General features: G+C 30.6%; 1 protein-coding gene across 2 annotated transcripts; it reads left to right on the top strand.

Annotated features, from left to right (window-relative positions):
• Positions 1-18,680: 18,680 nt before the first annotated feature.
• LOC115709934 (serine/threonine-protein kinase PCRK1) lies at positions 18,681-23,410 on the top strand. 2 transcript variants are annotated; one of them, XM_030638197.2, is made up of 5 exons: positions 18,681-19,540; positions 19,962-20,347; positions 21,124-21,384; positions 21,536-21,658; positions 22,303-23,410. In XM_030638197.2, exons 2-5 carry the CDS (start codon positions 19,967-19,969, stop codon positions 22,813-22,815), a joined length of 1,278 nt encoding a protein of 425 aa, XP_030494057.2. In that variant the 5' UTR covers positions 18,681-19,540; positions 19,962-19,966; the 3' UTR covers positions 22,816-23,410. The 2 variants fall into 2 exon arrangements, with proteins under 2 accessions (XP_030494057.2, XP_030494058.2); XM_030638198.2 differs by lacking the exon at positions 18,681-19,540 and adding an exon at positions 19,608-19,876.
• Positions 23,411-24,781: the final 1,371 nt, after the last annotated feature.

The raw sequence follows: 24,781 nt of genomic DNA, 5'->3' as shown, positions 1-24,781 counted from the left end.
ATTCTTTTAATCTTAAGATCAACTACTGATATTGACTTGGAAAGATATATATAACGGTAAGTTTGTAATATCTTAACTTAGTTGCAATATCGGTCCAGTCCAATGTATACTCCATACATTCGAAACTAGTATACTTTACTAATGTCCTAGAAAGAACATAACACTTACTCCAAGTGTAAGTACACATCATCGCTGATTATCACATTAGTGTAAATCCAATAACACTGATGAAACAGGGACCAAGTCTTTTGATTCATATGATCACAATCACATTCCACTGTGTTGACGATACTGTAATTGTGAATAAACATTTGATCTGGATTTAACTGATTCTGTGTGTAAATGTAATAAACATATTAAACCATTAGCATGTAAAATTCATGCAAACATCAATCACTTCAAATTTCTTATATTGATAACTAATCAGATTGTAAAGAATTTTATTTAGGGCATAAAACCCAACAAACTCCCACTTGCACTAACATAAAACAAACTGTGCAAATAGGTCAATCTGATGTCTTGATCTTGAGATCAAGTGTAGTATATTTGAATCCACCCAAACTTCTGGAAACTAGTTCATAAATTCACTTATGAAACATCCTTTACTATATACTTTACTCATCAAGGGATACTGAAATCTTTACTATTTTTAAAGTACATCTGAATTAACAGAAGACATATCTCTCATATTTTAAAATATGTAATTGAGATAGTACAGTGTAGACTCTTCTTCAGCAATATAACTTTCTGGTATTTTCGAAATTACAAGTTATAATTCTTCTCTGGTAGAGCTTGAATTATTATAGAATAATTCCTCCACCCCCAAAGTAAGCACCATCTCATGAAATCTCGAAATGAGTTGGTGAGATACCAGGACAACTGATACACAGTTCCTTAATATCTAACATATAGATCACTTTCATAAATCTTTCTTGAATATCTTCTAATGTTCCCTATTTGATTACATCTCAGATAGCTCCCACTCAATAGCAGATGTCTGGTTAAATAATACTTTTAACCTCTGATTGTTTGGAGAGTTACCTAGTTGTGACTTTTGTATTAGTCTGAAACTTTAAGTTAAGACTAAGTCATCAACATAGCAGACTAGTATTTGAAGTGAAAAAAAAATACATGCCAGAGATAAAGTAATCAAAATTAAGATACCATAAAAATTTATGAGGATTAAGAATTCTAGGTTCAAGTCATTCGAATAGACTGAACTAGAGTTCTTTATCTTATTCTCATAATTCTGATAAGCTATTCCTATCCATGTGAATGGTTAGATTTGCTTTTCAGTAATGTTCTTAAGTATCTATCACAAGTATCAACCTGATGAAGATGGGTATATAACTTTAAAATTCTCCCACTCAATTAAGGTAGTGTGAAACTTTTCCAAAGGACTTTCATAGCTATCAAACTTTTACTTACAACAGTAAAACAAAATGGAACATACAATCAAGATCAAGAATTTATATTGACAATAGCTAACTCATTATATTACTTCCATGTTTAAAGAAAATATGAGTTACATAGGGAATTGTGGAATATACTCCACCCCTAAGTCTATACATATAGGGTACTATGGATAACCTCCACCCCTAAGTATATAGAGATTATGATCCACCCCTAAAGGTTGTAAAGATCATTATTCTCTAAGTGTGATAGAGTTTATGTGGAGTTGAATACTATCCAGAGTTCATTAGATATAAAAGATCGTTGAACTGCATAGTTTTCTTAACTTTTCTCCACCCCTATTAGATCAAAAGATCCTTTTATTAAACAAATTCTTAATAATTGTATTAGAATAAACATAGAAATAGTTTCTAGTGTTTATTTAACATAACTCTATGAAGAGTTGTAAATATTATAGAATTTGCATCAATAATAAAAATACTTACACATATAAACATATAAATATAATGTGGTAATAATTGATGAAGATAAAGTAAATGAAGCTCAATCTCATAAATTGCAATTGTTGAATTCGAAAATAAAAACTTTATTAATAATAATAAAAAAAAATGTATTGCAACAATATGAGAATAACAGGGATAAATATCCCTAACTAAAATTTGAAATCCAAATTGTCTTTAAACTAAAACAATTAATTCAAAAAATAAATTGAAGAGCTTCATCTTCATCTGGACGATTTCACCCCTGGTCTAGCTTTCCGATCCAACTCATTTGAGTTCAAGTAGCTTGGCCTATAAGAAGAAGAAAACAAATAAACAAAGTTAGTCCAGAATCATAAATCCAAGTGGATAATAATTCACTAAAACTCTTAAAGTTTATTAATAGAAATACCTTGTTTCTTTGCAAGAAGTTTAGGACATTGGGGTTTCCAATGACCTTCTTCATTGCAGTAGAAACACTTTCCTTTAAGTGTAGCATCACCAGAAGGAGCAGCTTTTTTATTCTTCATGGCTTTTGTTCGCTTCTTGGTGTTCTTCCACTTCTTCTTCGATTTGGGTTTCGAAGCAGAGGCAACATTTGCTTCAGGTTTGTTCGTCCCATTACCATTCCCAGGATTATGAGGTTTACTCCCTTTCTTCTTGGGTCCTCCAATCAAATTTTCATAAGTTTGAAGGTCATTGACTAACTCATGAAAGTCTATTTCCTTCTTATTCATGACATAATTTGATGTGTATGGTAGAAATGCTGGAGTTAGGCTATTCAAGATAAGGCTTACTTGAGTAGCACTGTCCATTTCAGCACCATGATCCTGGGCTTCTTGGAAATAACTCGACATGAGGAGAACATGGTCACGCACGTTTTGATGTGGTTCCATCCGTGCATTAATGTACTTCTTAGTCGCGTCAAAGCGCGACTGAAGTGATGCCTTACCGAATAGCTCATTTAACTTCGTTATAACTTCAGCAGCCTTCTCGGTTTTAGAAAATCGAGTTTTGAGGGTGTCAACCATGCTAGAAAGCATAAAGTATAGAGCTTTGTCATATGCTTTCTGCCAATACTCATACTTTTCTTTCACAGCTTTGGATGCATTGTCCCCAGGCACTTCAGGTGACGGCTCAGTTAAAACAAACAAGGCACTTTCTCCTATGAGAGCAATATTAATGTTCTCATTCCACTTAGTAAAGTTAGATCCATTCAGCTTATTTTCAGTCAACAGTGATAACATGGGATTCATTTTGATAATACAGGATACTACAAAATAATAGAAATCAACAAATAGAAATTAATAATGGTTTAACACAAAATCAATTCAGAAATTATAAGCACATAGCAAGTAGGAATGATATGAGAAAATACTTAAAAAATTCAATCCTAAATAATTTCCAAGGTTTTTCAACAAACTGATATCAGTGTCCCGTTTAGGCGAGAGTCAAAGCTACCATCCATTGAATAGAGTTGTCAGCTCATCTAAAATATTAAACATTCTAGCAACCTTTTATTCGATCAAGATTGGAATCCAGCGTTGTCCCGTTTAGGCGAGAGTCAATGCTATTCTATCTTATGAGCTACTACCATTGTTTCGCAATTTGCAAGTCAAATATGGTCGCCACCATTAGGGTGATCTATACCATATAAAACACTTACAAACTACTTATCTTTCGAGATTAAACGGTGCGAAATTGCTAATGAAAGTTCCTCCATTAGGGAGGATTACTCACTAAAACAAACGCGGTGTAAAACCAACAATGGAGATCGAATATCTTAATAATAATAAAGCTCATTCTTTAAAATGTATTTTCTTTATTATTCTAATAAATATACTCATTAAATTCGAAATTTAGAATTAAAATTCAAAAAAAAGAATTTAATGTAATATTTATAAAATTATACTTAGATGGTGATTTGAAATAAAATTAATTATTTCCATCTTAGTAATAATCTTAAATATAAATATTAAGAAAATTAATTTAAGTTGTATTAATTTAAATTAATTAGCAACTTAAAAATTTCCTTGTGAATATATTTATTGTATTCGAAAAATAAAGTATAATAACTATACAATTTTCGAAAATAATTAGAAAAGAAATACTTCAAGCAAAAATATCACCTATCTAGATTTTCTTTTGACTAATTAATTCAATTTCTAATAATATATATTTTAATTTCATTTATTTTAAATTAATCAATATATGAAAAAATCATTGATTTAAGTTGGCCCAAGAATTAATTATAATAATTAATTAATTTAAAACTCAATCTATTTTTCAAGATAAAAAATTCAAAAATATTGCATAATTAAAATGCAATTTTCGAAATTGATTAATAAAATAAAGAAAAAATATATATTTTGAAAATTATTTAAATTTAAGTTGAAAAATTAAATTTCAACCTAAAAATAATTTTCTATTTAATTAAGTGTCATGAAAAATAAATATTTAAGTATCATGATGAAAATCAACTTAGATATTTAAATTTTTTAATTTAATTAAATGTATTAAATTCAAGAAATAAATAATTCAGTATAAAGAATGATTAATTATTAATTTCTAGTTTAATACTAGGAAAAAAATATACTTAAATAAAATTGTACCAAAATTAATTATTTAAATAATTAATTTCACAATGTATAAAATTTTCCTATTTAAATATTAGAAATAATAAGTAGTCTAGAAATAACTATCTAGAAAATATCTTATTTGACTAAGTATCTTATCAACAAAACTTTGAAAAATATCTAATTTAAGTTGTTTAGAAAAAATCTAGAACTTAAATAATTTCAAATTTAGATTTAATTAAATATCAAAAATTAAGTTATAGCCACTTAATTTGAAAATATTCCATTTTAAGTTAATATTCAAAAAGATATTAATTTAAAAAATATCTTAAGAATCTTTAATAACTAATGCCTAGGATTCCTCAACTTAATTTAAAATTTAAATAAAATATTCAAATTTAAGTTAGATAAGAAAAATCAGTTGATACAACTAATTTATAACTTAAATAGGAATATTTAATTAAATAAGTTCCAGAAAGAATCTAGTTAGTTAAAATTCTATATTTAATTAAATACAAGAAAAATACAATAGTTTTGTCTAGAAATAATATCTAAAACTAAAGGTGTTTTTCTTAAAATTAACTTTAAAATATTAAAATGAAAATAAATTTCATATATTTTAAAAGTTAATTATGTTGCTAATTCAATTTTATTAGGTCAAACTAATATATAATAAACCTAGTACAGTTATTCAAATCAGGCAAATGGGCCTTCACAATTGGGGTAGTTCATGTGAGGGGGTGCTGGGTTCAGTATATCGTACCCACTTCTATGGCTCCCAACTCTCACACAAGGCCCAAAAGAGAGGAATTTAACCTTAAAATAAATAACTGTTATTAATTGAATAAGTCCAAAAACTAAATGGACCTAAATAAAATCTATCATGGTGTGACATTTTATTTAGCAACAACCTATATGCATCTATATAATAAAATAAACACATAGGCTCACACAGGTACACACTTGGATGGATCCTATCATGTTGCTAGGTCATACGCAGATGAAAGAAGATTGTAAAATTTACCTGTTACAAATTATTAACTTGACCAAGGGAGCCATGAGTTAAAATCAGATCATTGGATCTGTCAACAAGTTAACCATGACTATTTGAAATCAAGTAATAATATGTTTTGAAAACTTACACACAAGCTAAAACCATATACTCCTGCAACAAGGTTAGCTGGATAGTTGGAAGTATGATTTATTTAATTTTAAATAAATGAATTTCGAAAATAAAATAATTAATTAAATAAATAAATAAATATTTAATTTTTCGAAATAAATAAAATAAATAAAAAATATTAATTTATTTTTCGAAAAAAAGAAATAAAATTAATTTTAAATTTCGAAATTATAAAAAAAAAAATTAAAATTAAACCTACAATTTTGAAAAATTAGGTTTCAACTAACCTAAATATCATTTCAAAATTTGCTAACTACTTTTAAAAATTAAATGTTATTTTATAAATAAAAATCAAATAAAAATTGAAAAAGATAAAATAAATATCTTTTTCAGATTTTAAATTTAATTTAAATAAATAAAATAGCAAAATTTAAAAGTTAACAAAATATCTTACATCTATTTAAAATTACATGATTATAGTTATCTTATTTTAAATTTAAATAAGGTCAAAATATTAAAAAAAAATTAATTTTAAAAAAATAATATCTGACCTTAAATTTAAAAATAAGATATAATCAAATTTAAAAATAAGATAGATAATTAAGCAAAAAGATAGATATTTACTAATTTCAAATTCAAATTTCACTAATATCATTAATTAAATTAAAAAAATATTAAATTAATTTATTATGATAATTAGAATTGAATTAGGAATAGTAAATCTATAAATACAAAACTACACAAAAAATCGGAACTTAATTCCATGAAAAAGCATGAAAAAACGAAGAAAAACGAAAAATTTGGGAGCTGTACGGACGGTATGCGTTGCATACCGTCCGCGCGCGCACCAACAACTGCTGGGCCGAGAAAACTCGGCGGAATGGGAATATGCAGCATTCCCGCGCGCGTAGGTGGGGTTCAGACAAGTGATCCACGCGCGCATGAGGGATTCAGACAGCAAGCTCGGTCGTTGCTGTCTGAATCCGCGCGCGCGTGAAGGTGCATAACCACCTTATCTTTTTTCGAATCTTCAAAAAATCATAACTAATTCAAATTAAATCGAAACTGAGTTCTGTAAAAAAATAACTTGCTTAATTTTTTCCATACTATCCAATAAAAATAATTTCAGAAACAAAATTTCAATTATTTTTCACGAAAATTCACAAACATCAGTCAATCATCATATAACACTCAATACAATATGAAACAATCCAAATAACAAATAATCGTTTTAAAGTCCAAATTTCTTGCAAGCAAATCAATTACCATGGCTCTGAGGCCAGTTATTGGAATTTATTTTACCAGGATCTTAGATCTACCCACAAGTATGTTGTTTAACACCCTAAATATGAACTTTCTAAAACGATAAATTAAACACATATAAAGTTAAGAAAACCTTACATTGATGCAGCGGAATTAATGTCTCCTTCCACTCAGATCTCTAACCCTTGTATCCTTTCTGTAGCAGAGTATAATCAAGATCTGAGCTCGAATGTCCTTCTTCTTCAAGTTTGATCCTTCACAGTCTTACCATCTATGATTGAGTTACTGCTTGCTGTGTGTGGGCACTCACTCTTTCACTAGGGTCAAAATTTATGAAGAAAGAAAAGAGAAGAGGGTTTCGGCCAGGTATAGAAAGTAGGGAAGGCTCAGTTTTTTTTGAAGAGAGAAATTTCTGTCACAAGATGTTATTGAAAACTTGTAATTTGACTGAGCCATCACTTTCTATTTATAGGCAACTACTAGGTTTAGGTTAGGAATTATCTGGCATTAAAATAATGAAAATATTAATTTGAAATCCCACAAATAGTGGCCGGCCATGGTGTGTTAATGGGCCCCACTTGATTTTGCAGTTTTAACAAATTTTATTTCTATTTTCTCAAAAATGCCAATTTTCCAATTCTAACCTTTTAAATGCCAAAAATAATTATTTAATAACAAAAATATATTATTAAATAATATTGTCATTTAATTTAATTATTAACTAGACATATAAAGTCCATTAATAAATAAATAAACCTAGAATCTCTTTTCTTTACAATTTCACCCTTGCTTAGTGAAAATTCATAAAATTAGACATAGTCTAACTTTAGAATTATAATTGATCAATCACGAATCAATTAACGAGTCTTACAAGCAGAATGTTCTCAACTAGAATGGGGACCATGGATCTATATGCTGAGCTTCCAATAAGTGAACCAAATTTACCAAGTAAATTCCTACTTATTAATTCTTCGTTGAATCCACTCTTAGAACTTAGAATTGCACTCTCAGACTTATATAGAGCATATTATATGTTCCACGATATCAATATGCTATCTCATTTAACCATTGTTATAATCTTATTGTGATTTAAAGATCCTCTATATAGATGATCTACATCGAGATGGGATTTCTTTACCGTTCTCACCCCTCAATGTATTTTGCCCTTAAAACACTTAGCTACATGTACATGGTGTTTAGTGATCTAATAATTAGTCAGTTAAACAAGAGCTCATCCATTCTATTTGCTAAGCTTAAACAGAATCATTGTTGGAAATTATTTTACCAGGATCTTAGATCTACTCACAAGTATGTTTATTAACACCCTAAATATGAACTTTCTAAAACGATGAAATAAACACATATAAAGTTAAGGAACCTTACATTGGTTGCATCGGAATATAATGACTCCTTCCGTTCAGATATCTAGCCCTTGATTCCTTTCTGTAGCAGAGCATTATCAATATCTGAACCTGGATCTCTTTCTCTGATTCTTTGATGCTGAAACTCCTTCTTTCTGAAAGTCTTTCTTCACGATCTTCCTCACTATGATTGAGGTATCACTTGCTGTGCGTGGGCACTATTCTCACACTAAGATTTTCGAAATTGAAGAGGGAAGAAAAAGAAGAACTGGCAGCTAAAGATAGGGAGAGAGAAAGGCTCAGGTTTTTCTCTGAAGGAAAAATAGAAAATTTAAGTGTAATTTTCCTGAAGCCTTCACTATATATTTATAGCATTCCACTAGGGTTAGGTTTGAATTATTTGGCATTAAAATAATGAAAATATCAGTTTAAATTTCCTACAAAAGTGGCTGGCCCTATACTAGTGGATTTGTGCCTCACTTTTTGCAATTTTGCAGTTTTACCTTTTCTGCATCTGATTTTCTCAAAAACGCCAATTTTCTAATTCAACCATTTAAATGTCAATTCTAACTATTTAATATCTATAAATAATTATTAAATAATATTGTCATTTATCATATTTATTAATTGAACCATACAAAGTATCATAATTAACAAATATGCCCCTATAAACTCTTTCTTTACAATTTCGCCCTTACTTAGTGAAAAATTCACAAATAGACATAGTCTAATTTGAGAATTATAATTGATTAATCAAAACCAATTATATGAGTCTTACAAGCAATATTATCTCAACTAGTGCGGGGACCATGGGTCTATATAACCGAGCTTCCAATAAGTAGATCAAAAATTTATCACTAAAATTCACTAACTTATTAATTCTTCGTTGAATCCACGCATAGAACTTAGAATTGCACTCTCAGTATATAGAATGCTCTATATGTTCCACCATAGAGACACATCATTAGTTATTTATTGTTATAATCCTAATGTGATCAATGATCCTCTATATGAATGATCTACACTGTAAAGGGATTAAATTACCGTTACACCCTACAATGTATTTATTCCTTAAAACACTTGACCCCGTATAAATGATATTTCAGCTTATGTGAAATGAGTACTCCACCATTTATGTTCGTTTGGTCAAGCTCGAAGGAGATCATCCTTTGCTTACTATTCGCCAAATAGAAGCTATAGATTCCATGTTTATGATAACGCTCCCACTCAATTGCACTACCGTGTTCCCAAAAAGTACGTATCACCCTGACCTAAAAGTAGGCTTAACTAACAAATCAAAGAACGTGAATAGCCTTTCAAGATTGAGCCTAATCATATCAGGATTAAGATCATTTGATCTAGGATCAACTAGGCGATATTGACTTGAATAGATATTACGGTTAGTTTAATAAATCTAAGTCAAAGTTCAATATCGGTCTCTTCCGATGCATACTCCATGCATCCAACCTGAGCTTTACTTTAACCAATGCTCTGGAAAGAACATAGCACTTCTCCAAATGCAAGTAAACTGTGTTGTAGATTATCATATCAGTAAAACCCTATGTCTGATAAATCTAGGAAACTTTATTCACATAGTCATGTTTACTTTCCAATGTGTTGACGACACAATAAACAGGATCAAGTGTGTGAAAAGGGTTTCAGATGAATTTATACATTATGTACATATAATCATGAAATAAATCATGTGAACCATGCAACATTAAATGTTATTTCTGATCTATATTAATAAGTAAATCTAATTATATTGAAATGAGTTTTATTTAGGGCATAAAACCCAACAAACTCCCACTTGCACTAATATAAAACAAAAAGTGTGTTTCAAATAATCTCAACACCTTGATATACAAATCAAGTGTAGTAGTAGTAAACTCCTTGTAATAGGATCTGAAAGGTTGAATTAAACACAACCTTTTCTCCACAATTACTCTTCCTTTAATCACAAAATCATTGATAATGTGAAATTCCTCTCTATATGTCTACTCTCTTGGGATACTGGATTCTATACCTTTGGCAACTACTTTTGGTTAATCAGAAAATTAACACTAGTAGTTTAAGGCAATTTGTAATGGTGCCAAAGATGTATAAAACTTTCCTTAGACTGAATAAGTACCTTTCCTGCAGCTTTAACATCCAGTCCCTATCTGGTAGACCTAGAGAATTCAGATAGGTTTTTACACTTCTCCAAAATCACTATTCCACCCCCAGAGTAACCACCATCTTATCAGAAAGATTTACTAGCACAAAGGCAAATTTCGAAATCTGATATGGTGTAGTCTAAGAGTTTTAAACACACCCTTATAGACTAACATATAGTTCCTCTTCTTTATCTTAAGATTTACTTGATTGTCTTCCAATGTTCTTCTCCTGGATTAATCTGATACCTACTCATTACTCCCACTCAACAGCAGGTGTCTGGTCTAAGGCATACAAAAGCATATCTAAGACCTCTCACTGTTGATTTAAGAAATTCTTTCATGGCTTTATCTTTTCTGGAATAGTTGAGACTTTTCCTTAGATAAATAAAATCTATACCTAAGAAGTTGTGAAGCTTCTATAGATTTCCATTAGAAAGAAAATGCTTCAGCATCTTACTAAAATAAGTTGCTTACATTAGAGTAAGTAATTACCAAGTATACCACAAGCCATAGGTTTAGATAAACTCAAACCTATAATACTAGGAACAGGAAGTTTTGTTAAGTCCATTGAATGGACTTATAAACGAAAATTTCCTTTTATGTCCTTGTAATAGAAAACTTTAGGTTACTCCATGTGAATGGATTAAACCATAGTTCTACTGGCTTTCTTCTTAGTTTCTTATCTTGACAATCCATTACTTGTTTAAACTCACAATGGATTTTAATCACTAGTGTCTCCCAAGTCATAAGAAGGTGAGTTCCTAGAAACTCTCCCACTACGACAAGGTACCGTGAATTATGTCTAAGAAAATGGTATTAACCTCTTTGGTTGTGACAAGACAACAGAGGCAGTGGGATCATCATATGTTATATAAGATGATAGAACACTTTTGGAATCAAGAAAAATATCTCCTTTATTTGCTACTTGTTTCCAGACTTAGTCATTATCTTAGAAAAGTAGTATTTGTTTGAACAAACACTTTCTTATCTATTGACAATGGGATGGTCCACCCCTAATCACTTAGAATAGCTAAGAAACCATGGTTAACAGTTCTAGCTTTTCTTAAGATTTTGATTAGGTCATCCATGAATCTAGTAATGATTTACATTAAGTATACAACCATTACATCATTCTGAAATTGTATTACCATAGAAGGAATTAGGCAACGATTAGTAACTAATCATCAACATGCAACTCGAAATTTCTAGGGAGGTAAGTTTGGATATAATTCAAAAATCAATTTAATGATCTTTGAACTACATATCTACTAATATTTCTCCACCCCTATCAGTTCGCAAGATCTTTAACCACTTACCTTAATGGTTTTAACCATTGCTAGAAATTAATGAAATTTTTCAACATTTCAAATTTCTTTGCATAAGGTATAATCTAGAGTTATCGTTTTAAGAATACAACGAAAAATTCATATCCACCCCTGAATGTACATCCATCTGCGAATGAGATAAACTACTTTCAGTGGATATAGGCATATTAACTCTTTGCAGAGATTGATCTTGTCAAATCCACTATGAACAAGATACAAATGCCATAGATTAAAAAAAAAATGTGGTAGTGTCTTTTGATGACATAGGTTTATAAAAGAATTCTTAGAATAGTGCAAGTGGATCCTGGTCACAGAATACCTAACTCATATTCCATACAGTTTGAATCCATTAATAAAAGATGGATATTAAACACTTGAGAAAGTGTAACTGTATTGTATCTGGAATTAGAAATATAAGAAAATTTCTGTTTGGATTCTAAAATTAAAGTCAAAGACTTAAATTCAACCAAATATAATGAGTAATTCTTTCTTGGACCACCACTACTATTTAAACTCTAAGTCAGATTTGCCCATACAAGTAGGAGATTTCTAAGATTGAGGATTTATATCAATTGGGAATAGAATTTCGGGATTATAATCATATGCGTCATTTAATTTCTTAAGAGAAAATATAGAATGACATGAAATGATTTATAGACCATTCATCCAATGATATGTTTTGAAGCTAATTCGAAATGAATAAGCTAAGAGGAATTAGGATAATTTCGTTTATAAATAAGAATCCAACGATGCTTCGATTAGCGAACGTCAAAGTAATCTTATTTATACAATCTTCTTGTTTCATATCGTAAAAATACTAGTCTAAGGTGTCATCAATTGATGAACAGCTAGATGTCGCATATACAATATTTATCTTTCGAGATCTAACACTATTATGTATGTCTAATGGTGAAAATCCACTAGGGATTTATCTCATTAGATAAACAAGCCAAGTTAGACCAACAATGAAGATTCGAAATTAAACTACAACTTAATAACAGAAAATAACATGGTTCAATATAAATTCATACACAATTCAGAAATTATAAACATATAGCAAGTAGGAATGACAAGTGAAAATACTAAAACTTACAATCCTAAATAATTTCCAAGGCTTTCAACAAACTGATATCAGTGTCCCGTTTAGGCGAGAGTCAAAGCTACCATTCATTGAATAGAGTTGTCAGCTCGTCTAAAATGTTAAACATTCTAGCAACCTTTTATTCGATCAAGATTGGAATTCAGCGTTGTCCCGTTTAGGCGAGAGTCAAGGCAATTCTATCTTATGAGCTTCCACCATTGTTTCATAATTTGCAAGACAAGTATGGTCGCCACCATTAGGGTGATTCATACCATACAAAACACTTACAAACTACTTATCATGCGAGGTTAAACAGTGTGAAATTGCTAATGAACGTTCCTCCATTAGGGAGGATTACTCACTAAAACAAACACGGTGTAAAACCCACAATGGAGATCGAATGTCTTAATAATAAAGCTCATTATTTAAAGAGAGTTGTATTTTCTTTGATTCTCTTTATTTATTCTATTTATTTTAAATATATATTTATTTAATTAAAATTTCCAATTTAGAATGAAAAATTCTAAATATAAATTTTAATTTAATATTTATAAATTTTACTTAGATGGTTATGAAAATAACACGAATTATTTCCATCTTAGTAATAATTTCCAATAAATATTTAGAAAACTATTCAATTTAAGTTGTTACAAAATTAATTTAAATTAATTTACAACTCAAATTTTATTTTCTATAAATATATATATATATATATATTGCATTTCGAAAAATTAAAGTATTTAAGAATACAATTTTCGAAAAATGCACGTTAAAATAAAAAATAAATCCTCGAAAAATTATTCTAATTTAATGTTGGCCCAAAATTAATTATTTATAGCATTCCACTAGGGTTAGGTTTGAATTATTTGGCATTAAAATAATGAAAATATCAGTTTAAATCTCCTACAAAAGTGGCTGGCCCTATACTAGTGGATTTGGGCCTCACTTTTTGCAATTTTGCAGTTTTACCTTTTCTGCATCTGATTTTCTCAAAAACGCCAATTTTCTAATTCAACCATTTAAATGTCAATTCTAACTATTTAATAACTATAAATAATTATTAAATAATATTGTCATTTATCATATTTATTAATTGAACCATACAAAGTATCATAATTAACAAATATGCCCCTATAAACTCTTTCTTTACAATTTCGCCCTTACTTAGTGAAAAATTCACAAATAGACATAGTCTAATTTGAGAATTATAATTGATTAATCAAAACCAATTATATGAGTCTTACAAGCAATATTATCTCAACTAGTGCGGGGACCATGGGTCTATATAACCGAGCTTCCAATAAGTAGATCAAGAATTTATCACTAAAATTCACTAACTTATTAATTCTTCGTTGAATCCACGCATAGAACTTAGAATTGCACTCTCAGTATATAGAATGCTCTATATGTTCCACCATACAGACACATCATTAGTTATTTATTGTTATAATCCTAATGTGATCAATGATCCTCTATATGAATGATCTACACTGTAAAGGGATTAAATTACCGTTACACCCTACAATGTATTTATTCCTTAAAACACTTGACCCCGTATAAATGATATTTCAGCTTATGTGAAATGAGTACTCCACCATTTATGTTCGTTTGGTCAAGCTCGAAGGAGATCATCCTTTGCTTACTATTCGCCAGATAGAAGCTATAGATTCCATGTTTATGATAGCGCTGCCACTCAATTGCACTACCGTGTTTCCAAAAAGTACGTATCACCCTGACCTAAAAGTAGGCTTAACTAACACATCAAAGAACGCGAATAGCCTTTCAAGATTGAGCCTAATCATATCAGGATTAAGATCATTTGATCTAGGATCAACTAGGCGATATTGACTTGAATAGATATTACGGTAAGTTTAATAAATCTAAGTCAAAGTTCAATATCGGTCCCTTCCGATGCATACTCCATACATCCAACCTGAGCTTTACTTTAACCAATGCTCTGGAAAGAACATAGCACTTCTCCAAATGCAAGTAAACTCTGTTGTAGATTATCATATCAGTAAAACCCTATGTCTGATAAATCTAGGAAACTTTATTCACATAGTCATGTTTACTTTCCAATGTGTTGATGGCACAATAAACAAGATCAAGTATGTGAAAAGGGTTTCAGATGAATTTATACATTATGTACATATAATCATGAAATAAATCATGTGAACCATGCAACATTAAATGTTATTTCTGATCTATATTAATAAGTAAATCTAATTATATTGAAATGAGTTTTATTTAGGACATAAAACCCAACAATCATCACTTGACTTCTATACACCAGTAGAAGCTATAGATTCCATATTTATGTTCAGCACTCCCACTCAATCATACTATCATGTTTCCAAAATATACGTATCACCCTGACCTAAAAGTAGGCTTAACTAATAAATCAAAGAACATGAATAGCACTCCTGAGTTGAGCCTAAGCATATCAGGATTTAGATTCTTTTAATCTTAAGATCAACTACTGATATTGACTTGGAAAGATATATATAACGGTAAGTTTGTAATATCTTAACTTAGTTACAATATCGGTCCAATCCAATGTATACTCCATACATTCGAAACTAGTATACTTTACTAATGTCCTGGAAAGAACATAACACTTACTCCAAGTGTAAGTACACATCATCGCTGATTATCACATTAGTGTAAATCCAATAACATTGATGAAACAGGGACCAAGTCTTTTGATTCATATGATCACAATCACATTCCACTGTGTTGACGATACTGTAATTGTGAATAAACATATGATCTGGATTTAACTGATTCTGTGTGTAAATGTAATAAACATATTAAACCATTAGCATGTAAAATTCATGCAAACATCAATAACTTCAAATTTCTTATATTGATAACTAATCAGATTATAAAGAGTTTTATTTAGGGCATATAACCCAACAGAGATTTACATGAAAAACTTACAAAATAAAGAGCCAACTAGCTAACTAATAATAAGGAAATACAATAACAAACCTATTTTTTTTTAGAGACAATTGATGTTTTTTTTTTTTGAATTAAAGTAAACTAACATGAAACTTTTTTTTTTATTATTATTTTTGAATATGGAAAGAATGGAGAAAAAATAAAAATAAAATGATGTTACTTTCGTTCTTTTTTTATTTTTGTTTTTTTTTTGAGAAAAAAAAAGATGGAGACTACTTCGAAATCAATATAAAATGATATTGCTCTTGTTCTCTTTTTTCATTATTTTTTTTTTTATAATTTTTTTCTTTCTTTTGCTTTGATGAATTTTTTTTATTTACTTTTTTTTTTCTTTCTTTTTTTTTTTTTTTGACAAGAGACAACATATAAAAAATACAAAGAAATAAATAAGATAACAAAGAAATAAACAAAGGCTCTTTATGACAAAAATTTATATATATATATATATATATAATCCCCCTAGCCAAGCTCAAAAGAAATAATTATTTGACTTCTAAATAATCATAAAAGCTATAGATGTCCATATCTATGATTAACACTCTCACTTAATTAAACTATCAAATTCCTAATATGTAAGTATGAGCTAGACCGACGGGTAAGCTGATAATGAACAAAACAAGAATCTCAAATAATACAATTAGCTTAAAGCTTAATCATCTCAAGATTGAAATCAATTGATCTAAGATTAACTAAGTGATATTAAATTGGAAAATATATAACGGTAATTTTACGATATCTTTTTCCACTATTAACAGTCCGATGTAAAACCTATACATCCGATCCAAGTTTACTTTGCTAATTCTTGAAAAAGACATTCCACTTATCCAAGTGTAAGTAAACCATATCGTTGATTATCACGTTAGTTTAAATCTAACGCACTGATAAATCATGAGACTTAAATAGTTTGAAGCATATAATCACAATTATTTTAATGTGATGACAACACTATAATTGTGAATATCTATATGTTTGGGATTTAAGATAATTTATACATTAAAAAATTAATCATGAAATAAATATACGAACCAAACAATAAACAATAGTAAAAAATAATCTCTAATCTTTTGTTGGTAGATAAATAAGATTACATTGAAATAAGATTTTATTTAAAGAATAAAACCTGACACCAAAACCTTTCGTGTACTTCATGCATAACCATATTGATTTCAGTCTGACTATACATCTTAGATATGGTATGGACAAATCCCTTCAGTAAATCTTACCATCCATCAAGACGTACCTTAGAACTTGGTACTGGAGTTTCCCGACAACATTTCTTTTGGGATAAGTTGAAAAATACTTTTTTTTTATCCATTAATCAAAAATACTCTCATATTGTTTTTTATTAAAATATACCCACTTTTTTAAGTGAATTGCCTAATATACCCTCACTCTCTACTTAAATATTGCATATAATTTACATAAGCTAAGGGTTCTAATAGGAACACCATCAATAAAAGTGGGTATATCTAAAAAAATATAAAAATAGAAGTAAAAATTAAAACAAATAAAGTAAAGTGGACATAGAATGTAATTTCCTTATTTCTTTTCGTGGGTAACTCTCCCGAGGTTAAGTATTTGATGATGAGGCCCATTTAGGAGTTTGAATAGTATATTACTTTGACAGCTTCTCGGGCCCCAATGTTATGAGCTGTTAGATAATTAATTGGTACTACCTCTATGAATTCCATGCTTTGATCTGACACGAGTTTAGCCAAGACATTTGGATGTTGGTTTTGGTCCTAAGGGATCTACTAGATCTTATATCCTTTAGATTTTAGTAGAAGGTCTCAGACTCGAGCTACATACGTGACCATTTTCTCCTATTTGGCCTGATATTCTCCTGAAATCTGGTTGGCCACGAGTTGAGAGTCGTTGAAGACTTTGATGCTCTGGGCTCCCACTTGGGTCAATCTTATCCTAGCCAAAAGGGCCTCGTACCCAACTTCATTGTTTGAGGTTTCGAATGTGAATCAAATGGCACTTTGAAGCTTAAGTTTCACATGAGATATTAACATAATCCTAGTCCCGAATCCATTTTCGTTGGGCACTTAATAGACAAGGATTTCCCACACCAAGGTCTCTTCTTCCTTTTCTATCAATCCCAGTGGTTTTTACCCAGTCAAGGCTTATTTTTTGATAGATACTTGAGGATTGTAAGAGATGTCGAACTGATTTAATTTCATTACCCATGTGAGCAGGGCCGGCCCTGAAATGTAGTGGGCTATAGGGTAAAAATTATTTTTTGGGCCCTCATTTAGAAAAAAATGGTATTTTTCAAAATCAGCAAAAAAATTGTGTAATTTTAAAAGGGCAAAATTTTTTTTTTGGGCCCCTGGACTAGGTGGGCCCTAGGCACAGGCCTAGCCCGCCTATGCCCAGGGCCGGCCCTGCATGTGAGTAATCTTCCATACAATTTTAGCTTTCGAAGGACTTGGTAAAGCGGGTGATTAGTTAAGACTCTGATAGAGTGAGCCTGTAAGTTCTTGGATGCTATGAGCAGACAAAACGTGAGTTTCTTCATCCAGAGATATCTAATCTCAGCATCCAACAACTTCTTGCTGATGTAATGGTGTTGTTTCTTTATTCTTTTTTCCTGACCAGTGCAACAGTGCTCAAAGATTTTACTTTGCAACGGTGCAAATGTATTTTAGGTCATAACTAATTTAATATATGAGATTTGCGTATTTTAGGTATATATTTGGCTAAAAAGATATTTTTACCAAACGACTCTATAACTATAATTTTGTACTGGCATAATAATGTTTCAATGTCGATAGCCACATGTTTTTAACTTAAGCTATTTAATGAGTATGAGGTAGTGTAGCTAGCCATACTTTTGTAGACTTTATTGCGAGTCCACCACAGATGAGCTTGCATATTATAGTCTAATAATAATAATATAAATATAGTATGATGATGAATCATAAAGGAAACAAGTAACAAATTGCAATTTTTTTTGTCATAATGTTTTACGAGTCTTTCAAGTGGGTGCACTTGTACTAACTGATCTGTAAGTCGGTGAATATAGACAAATCAAGCACATTGCAGTTTTTTTTTTTTGTTTTTTAAAATCAAAATAATTGCAGTTTTCTTGGTGTGCGCCGAAACTACTTTGTGTTGTGTTGTTTTTCTCTGATATGAGATTTTGTATAAAACTACACTCAAGTTTACGCCCAAATGTTGAAATGTTAATGGCTTTTCTTGAACTCCAAAACATATGGCACCGGCAAGTCAAGAAGACCCAATTTAGCTTTACACATCAAGAACAAGATAATCTTGTTAAAAATTAAAAAATAGAGTATTTTTTCTATTCATTTGACTCGAATGACTCAGTCTTATTCATCCGAAGACTTTTCTTCCATACCTCATTTTCAAAAGCACTTTTCAGTTTTCACACAGATTAGATAATGTTATTTTTTTCCTCTTTTTCTAGAGTATAGTATAGCGTAGTGCTTATGGTTAAGGTTATTTAACTCGTTTCGCTACCAAAAGTCAGTGTTACAGTTTATGTATTTTCATTTTCATTTCTTTATTTTACGAATTTTAGAAGTTTTGGAATGTGAGATTCAATTTTTATTAATGGTTGGTAAGCAAGGTTGACTCCATCAGCTGCCGTGTGACGACTTCTTTATAGCCAAAGACTGCTTTTTTTTTTGTTCTCTCTTTCTTTCTCTTTCCAATTTCTATAGTTTTGAAGTCTTTTTTGGGCAGTGGCTTATATGGGCCTTTCCTTTACTTTCTCATATTTTGGTCTCAATCAGATTTAGCACGCCAAGTTTCCCAAACCAGATCATCAAAGGTAAGAGTTTTTGCTCTTGCCATTTGTGTACAATTTCCTTATGTTTCCTAAAAATTGCATCTTTATTGTTTGTCTTGTAATGGAATTGAATAATTGATTCTTTTATGACCTTTTTCCTTTTTCTTTTTTTAGAATTGTATTTTCTATTGATTCTTATACGGAACTCAGGAAAAGAAAAAAACGGTTATAGAAAATGAATAAGAATAAGGGGATGCATTAACAATTGAAAATAACCTTTTTTGTTTCCCATTTCTTCAATTTTGTACATGCTAATATTGGATTTTGTTGTCTGTTTATGGGTTTGAGTGATATGTGTTTTGGATAATGGTTTTGAAGGTCTGCTGTTAGGTTGAGCTCTGGAATTTGTTCTATACTTGAAGTGAGTAAATTGTTGTATTTATTATTTTTTTTGTTTGTGTAGGAGCTATGAAGTGCTTCCCATTCTCAGTCGGTGAGAAGAAAGAAGACCCCAAGAGCACAAAATCGATTTCGGGTCAGTCCTACAATTTAACATTCACTGATGGTGAAATGAAGAGATCTGGCTCTGAATTCAACTCCCAAAATGCCTCTGATGGAAGCAGCGAATCCTCAAGGCGCCAATCATTTCCTAGTTTCTCCCAAAGGCCAAGCAATCTCAGAGTGTTCACTGTGCCGGAGCTGAAATCCGCCACAAAGAATTTCAGCCGCTCCGTCATGGTTGGAGAAGGTGGCTTTGGATGTGTCTACAAGGGATTGATAAAGAGCACAGACGATTCATCCACAAAACTAGAAGTTGCTGTGAAACAACTCAGCAAAAGAGGGTTGCAGGTAAATTTTGGTTAATTTCATGTTTTTTATTTATTTTATTTTATTAGGATGTTTTTATAATGTTATTTTTGCATGAAAACACTCAGTGAAAGAAAACTTGCATTAAAATCATTGCAAAGACTAATATAGGCTATTGATAGATTTTAGTCCAGGCTAATATTATCATTATAATGATATGGCTACTGTAGGCTCATGTAGAAGTGATTCATTAATTTTAGGTCTACATGAAATCTGTCAACCGTTGATATGAGGTTGGTAGATTTTTGGTTGGGAATTCCATAATAGCTCAATTGAGTATTTTAGAAGTAAACACATTTAACAGTTTAGGAAGCATTAGAGGAGATTCGAAATTCTTTCTACACTATATTGTATTTTCTTGAGAAGAAAAACAGGAGTTTTGTATGATTTATTTTTATGATTTGAGAGTGATCTTGTACAAGGCGTTTCGAGTGAATTGCAGAAAAAAAGTTAACCTCTAATATTGTTCTAGTAGATTTGACTAGGATTCCATTCTTGCCTATCATGTAGGATTGTTTATCCGAACGAAGTATGCCTTAGATGTCGGGTGTAATCTTTACACCTGATATCTTTCTAGTAGATTTTGTTGTTGTTGGTTGTTTGTGTTTGATTTAAGCATCCATTTCACAATAGCTCAGTTATAGATTGTTGTTCTGGCTTATATTGCTGAATAAGGAACTCTGTTTTTGTTTGCAAAGAGTAGGACTTTGCTTCAACTGTGTTGGAATTATAAAGATTCATTTTTCTTTCTATGGCAGGGGCACAAGGAGTGGGTGACAGAAGTAAATGTCCTTGGGGTTGTGGAGCATCCCAATCTTGTCAAATTAGTTGGCTATTGTGCCGAGGATGATGAAAGAGGAATTCAACGTCTTCTGATATATGAATTCATGCCTAATGGAAGTGTGGAAGGACACTTATCTGCTCGTTCAGAGACACCGCTTCCATGGGCCATGAGATTGAAAATAGCTCAGGACGCTGCTCGTGGCTTGGCACATCTACATGAAGAAATGGACTTTCAGGTAGCTTACTTATGTTTCTATTCCAATACTTTGCTATGTTAAATTTTAAGCTTGTTCAGTAATTTCCTAAGCAAATGTAAGAGATATTTTTATCACTATTGTTATTCTTCCTCATGACATTCACAAATGTGATAATACGTGCTTATTATAGATCATCTTCCGGGATTTTAAATCTTCAAATATCCTTCTCGACGAGCAGTGGAATGCCAAGCTATCAGACTTTGGAATGGCAAGGCTAGGGCCAACCGAAGGGTTGACTCATGTCTCCACAGCGGTATGCATTTATCTAATGCTAATGCGTATGACTACTTGTATATATAGTGTGGGAACACTTACTGCTCACTTGAAATATGGAGGTTCCAAGTTTGAACTTGACAACCTTTTTTACTCCCATCCCTCCTGTACTATAGAGCTAATCTATGCGCCTATAGTTTAGACATTTTACTCTAAATTTGTTTTGGGCTGGATAGGATTGAATTAAAAGTATTAAGTGAAAAAAGATAGAAAAAGGAATGAGTTTGATCCTTGTCCAACAATAAATTATGAGAAAACAAGTTGGATACAAAGCTATAATTTTTTTTTTTTTTTATATCTTTCATATTTTTGAAATACATAAATATAAGAATTGGATTTCCCAATTTTATAATTGAAATTAAAGTTCACATGAAACTGAGGCCTACAATACATGCCAGAACTAGATGGCAAGCTAATTGGCTAAATGAAACACTTTCTTCCTTGACTATACTTTGTAGATTTGTACATCATTATTAGTTGGAGCTATTTTCTCTATAATTTATAGTTTGCAAGTTATTGTTCAACTCTAGCAAATGGATATTTGAAACCATACTTGGGCTTTGCTGCACAAAACTACCATCTCTCACATATGACTTACCATCTCAAATTACTGATATTCATTAGGTTGTTGGAACCATGGGATATGCAGCACCCGAGTATATCCAGACCGGGCGTCTCACATACAAGAGCGATGTATGGAGCTACGGTGTCTTTCTTTACGAACTCATCACAGGTAGGCGGCCTATAGATAGAAACCGCCCAAAGGGTGAGCAGAAGCTGCTGGAATGGGTGAAGCCTCACCTATCAGACATAAAAAAATTCCAGCTCATAATAGACCCAAGGCTGCAAAAGAAATGCTCACTCAAGTCAGTACAAAAGCTTGCACTTATAGCCAACCGCTGTTTGGTCAGACTGCCAAAGAACCGGCCAAAAATGAGTGAAGTGTTGGAAATGGTCAATAAAATAGCTGAAACACCCTCGAGGCCAGGGAGTCCGCCACTTCAATTGAAAATGGCGTCGATGGAATCTGTTAGAGACGATGAAACCAAGAACAAAAGGACAATTTCTGATGCGAAGGGTGGAGAAAATGGCTGGTTTTCTCGCATGTGGACGCCAAAGCTCCTGAGGACATGTTGATCATAGCAGCCTATGCAAAACTTGACCTTGTAGTGGAGCCGTGGATTGCGATTTGGCATGAAGAAAACATGACTCTGCTTGTATATCCCAAGAGAAATTTTTCATAAGATGTGTAAAGCTTACTTGGTAATATAGGAATATATATATATAATGTATCGGGCAATTTCTGATTTGGCTAAGTGGCCATTTGCATTGTGCAAGGGAAGGCAAACCAAGAAGTTTCTTCTTCGAAAAGAATCCTTATGCTAGAGAAGGACTGGGGCTTGTTCTTTTGGAAGACTTGTGTGACACTCTGATTATACTACCAAGTCTGTGTAAATTGCCTCAGACTTCTGCTTTTGTTGAAGTGTTATATAACAGCCAAGTTGCAATTAGAGAGAAATTAAAAGGTAAGTCTTTCAAATAGCATAAAGATGCCATTTTTAGCTCTTAACTTCTGTTAAATCTCTTCATTACTTTAAATATGTGTTAACAAGCACCTCCGCCAAATATGTCTGAAAAATGTAATATTTGTATGTCGTTATAGAATATTGATCTATATAGTTACACTATTTAATTGATACCCAAAACAACACAACTAGAAACAAATTTCATCTTTCTTTTTCTTTTGTTACTAGTCATTTAGCATGATCCTAAAGAGAAGGTACCTCAGTACTACCTTGCTTCAAGGACACAATTTAGTAATTTATTATAATAATAAAAGTTAAATGCATATATTTATACCATAAGAGCTTAGATGAAGTCCCTCTTTCAATCTACTTGTATATTACAAGTAGTACAGTAAATTCTTGATATAGAGCTGCTAGAATAAAAGGCACGAGGACAGTAGATTATATTTATATTTATATATGTGTATAAATTTATAGGTTTGCCTCATAAATTTCCTACCGATGGGGAAACTTTCTGAACCCTTCATTGTAAATTCAATGGCCAAATAATGGCAGGTTTTCTACGGTTAAAGTAGATGTATGCTTAGTTGATAAAATGCAGCATATCAGTTTAATAATATTATAATAGGCACTAGTGGTATTGTTATTGGTGAAATTAAGTATCAATTTCATATATTTTAAATATAATAATTTTTAAAGAATATTGTTAGTCAATCGCAAAACGACATATCTAAAAAATTTAAACAATACTGGTACCTAATCAATGCTCTGTACTTGAGCGGAGTAACACCCATAATTTTTTTCGGTACTTTTTTGACATTGTAATATAGTAAGAGCATCTCCAATGGTAGCATCCTTTAAGGATGCTAAAAATCTCCACATCATCTAAAAATATAATATTTTATTTTATCTTTCTTCCACATCATTTTTGACACTCTTATTTCTAAAAATATTTTAAAGTATAATTCTCTTCAAAAATTCTATAATTATGATCTCACATATTATTATTATTTAATATATTATTTTTTTAAATTATAAATACATTATCACACTATTTTAAAGAAATGATACATTAATATAAATATACATAACATAAAATTTAAATTTCTTAACCAAAAGAGAAAAAGTTACACTAAATTTTAAAAATAACAAAATTATAATTGAACAATCTAATATAAAATTAAGATAAACTAAATTAAAAATAACTCATTAAATAACATAATTAATAAATATTATGATATAATTAAAAAATACTAATTAAAACAATTTTTAAATGCAAACTTTTTTTAATACATTAATATTTATATATATTCAATTATTCAATTTTAATTAAAATATTATATATATTCCTTTTTTGAGACTGTACAAAATAATTTTTTATAATACTTTACTATATATTTGAAAACGTAACACTATTATCATATATGTAAATTCTTTTATTATTATTAAAAAATTGTATATGTTTCTTAATTTTTAGCAACAATAAATTTTTAGTTATAATTTTTTAATAAAAAATTATGATCGCATTAATGCCACTGTATAGCATCCCCTTAAATTTTTAGAATGATATTGTTTTC

Source organism: Cannabis sativa, chromosome 3 (assembly GCF_029168945.1).
Source record: "Cannabis sativa cultivar Pink pepper isolate KNU-18-1 chromosome 3, ASM2916894v1, whole genome shotgun sequence".
Lineage (NCBI taxonomy): Eukaryota > Viridiplantae > Streptophyta > Magnoliopsida > Rosales > Cannabaceae > Cannabis > Cannabis sativa.
Note: the sequence above shows the minus strand (reverse complement) of the source record. Positions and strands in the feature narration are given on the sequence as shown.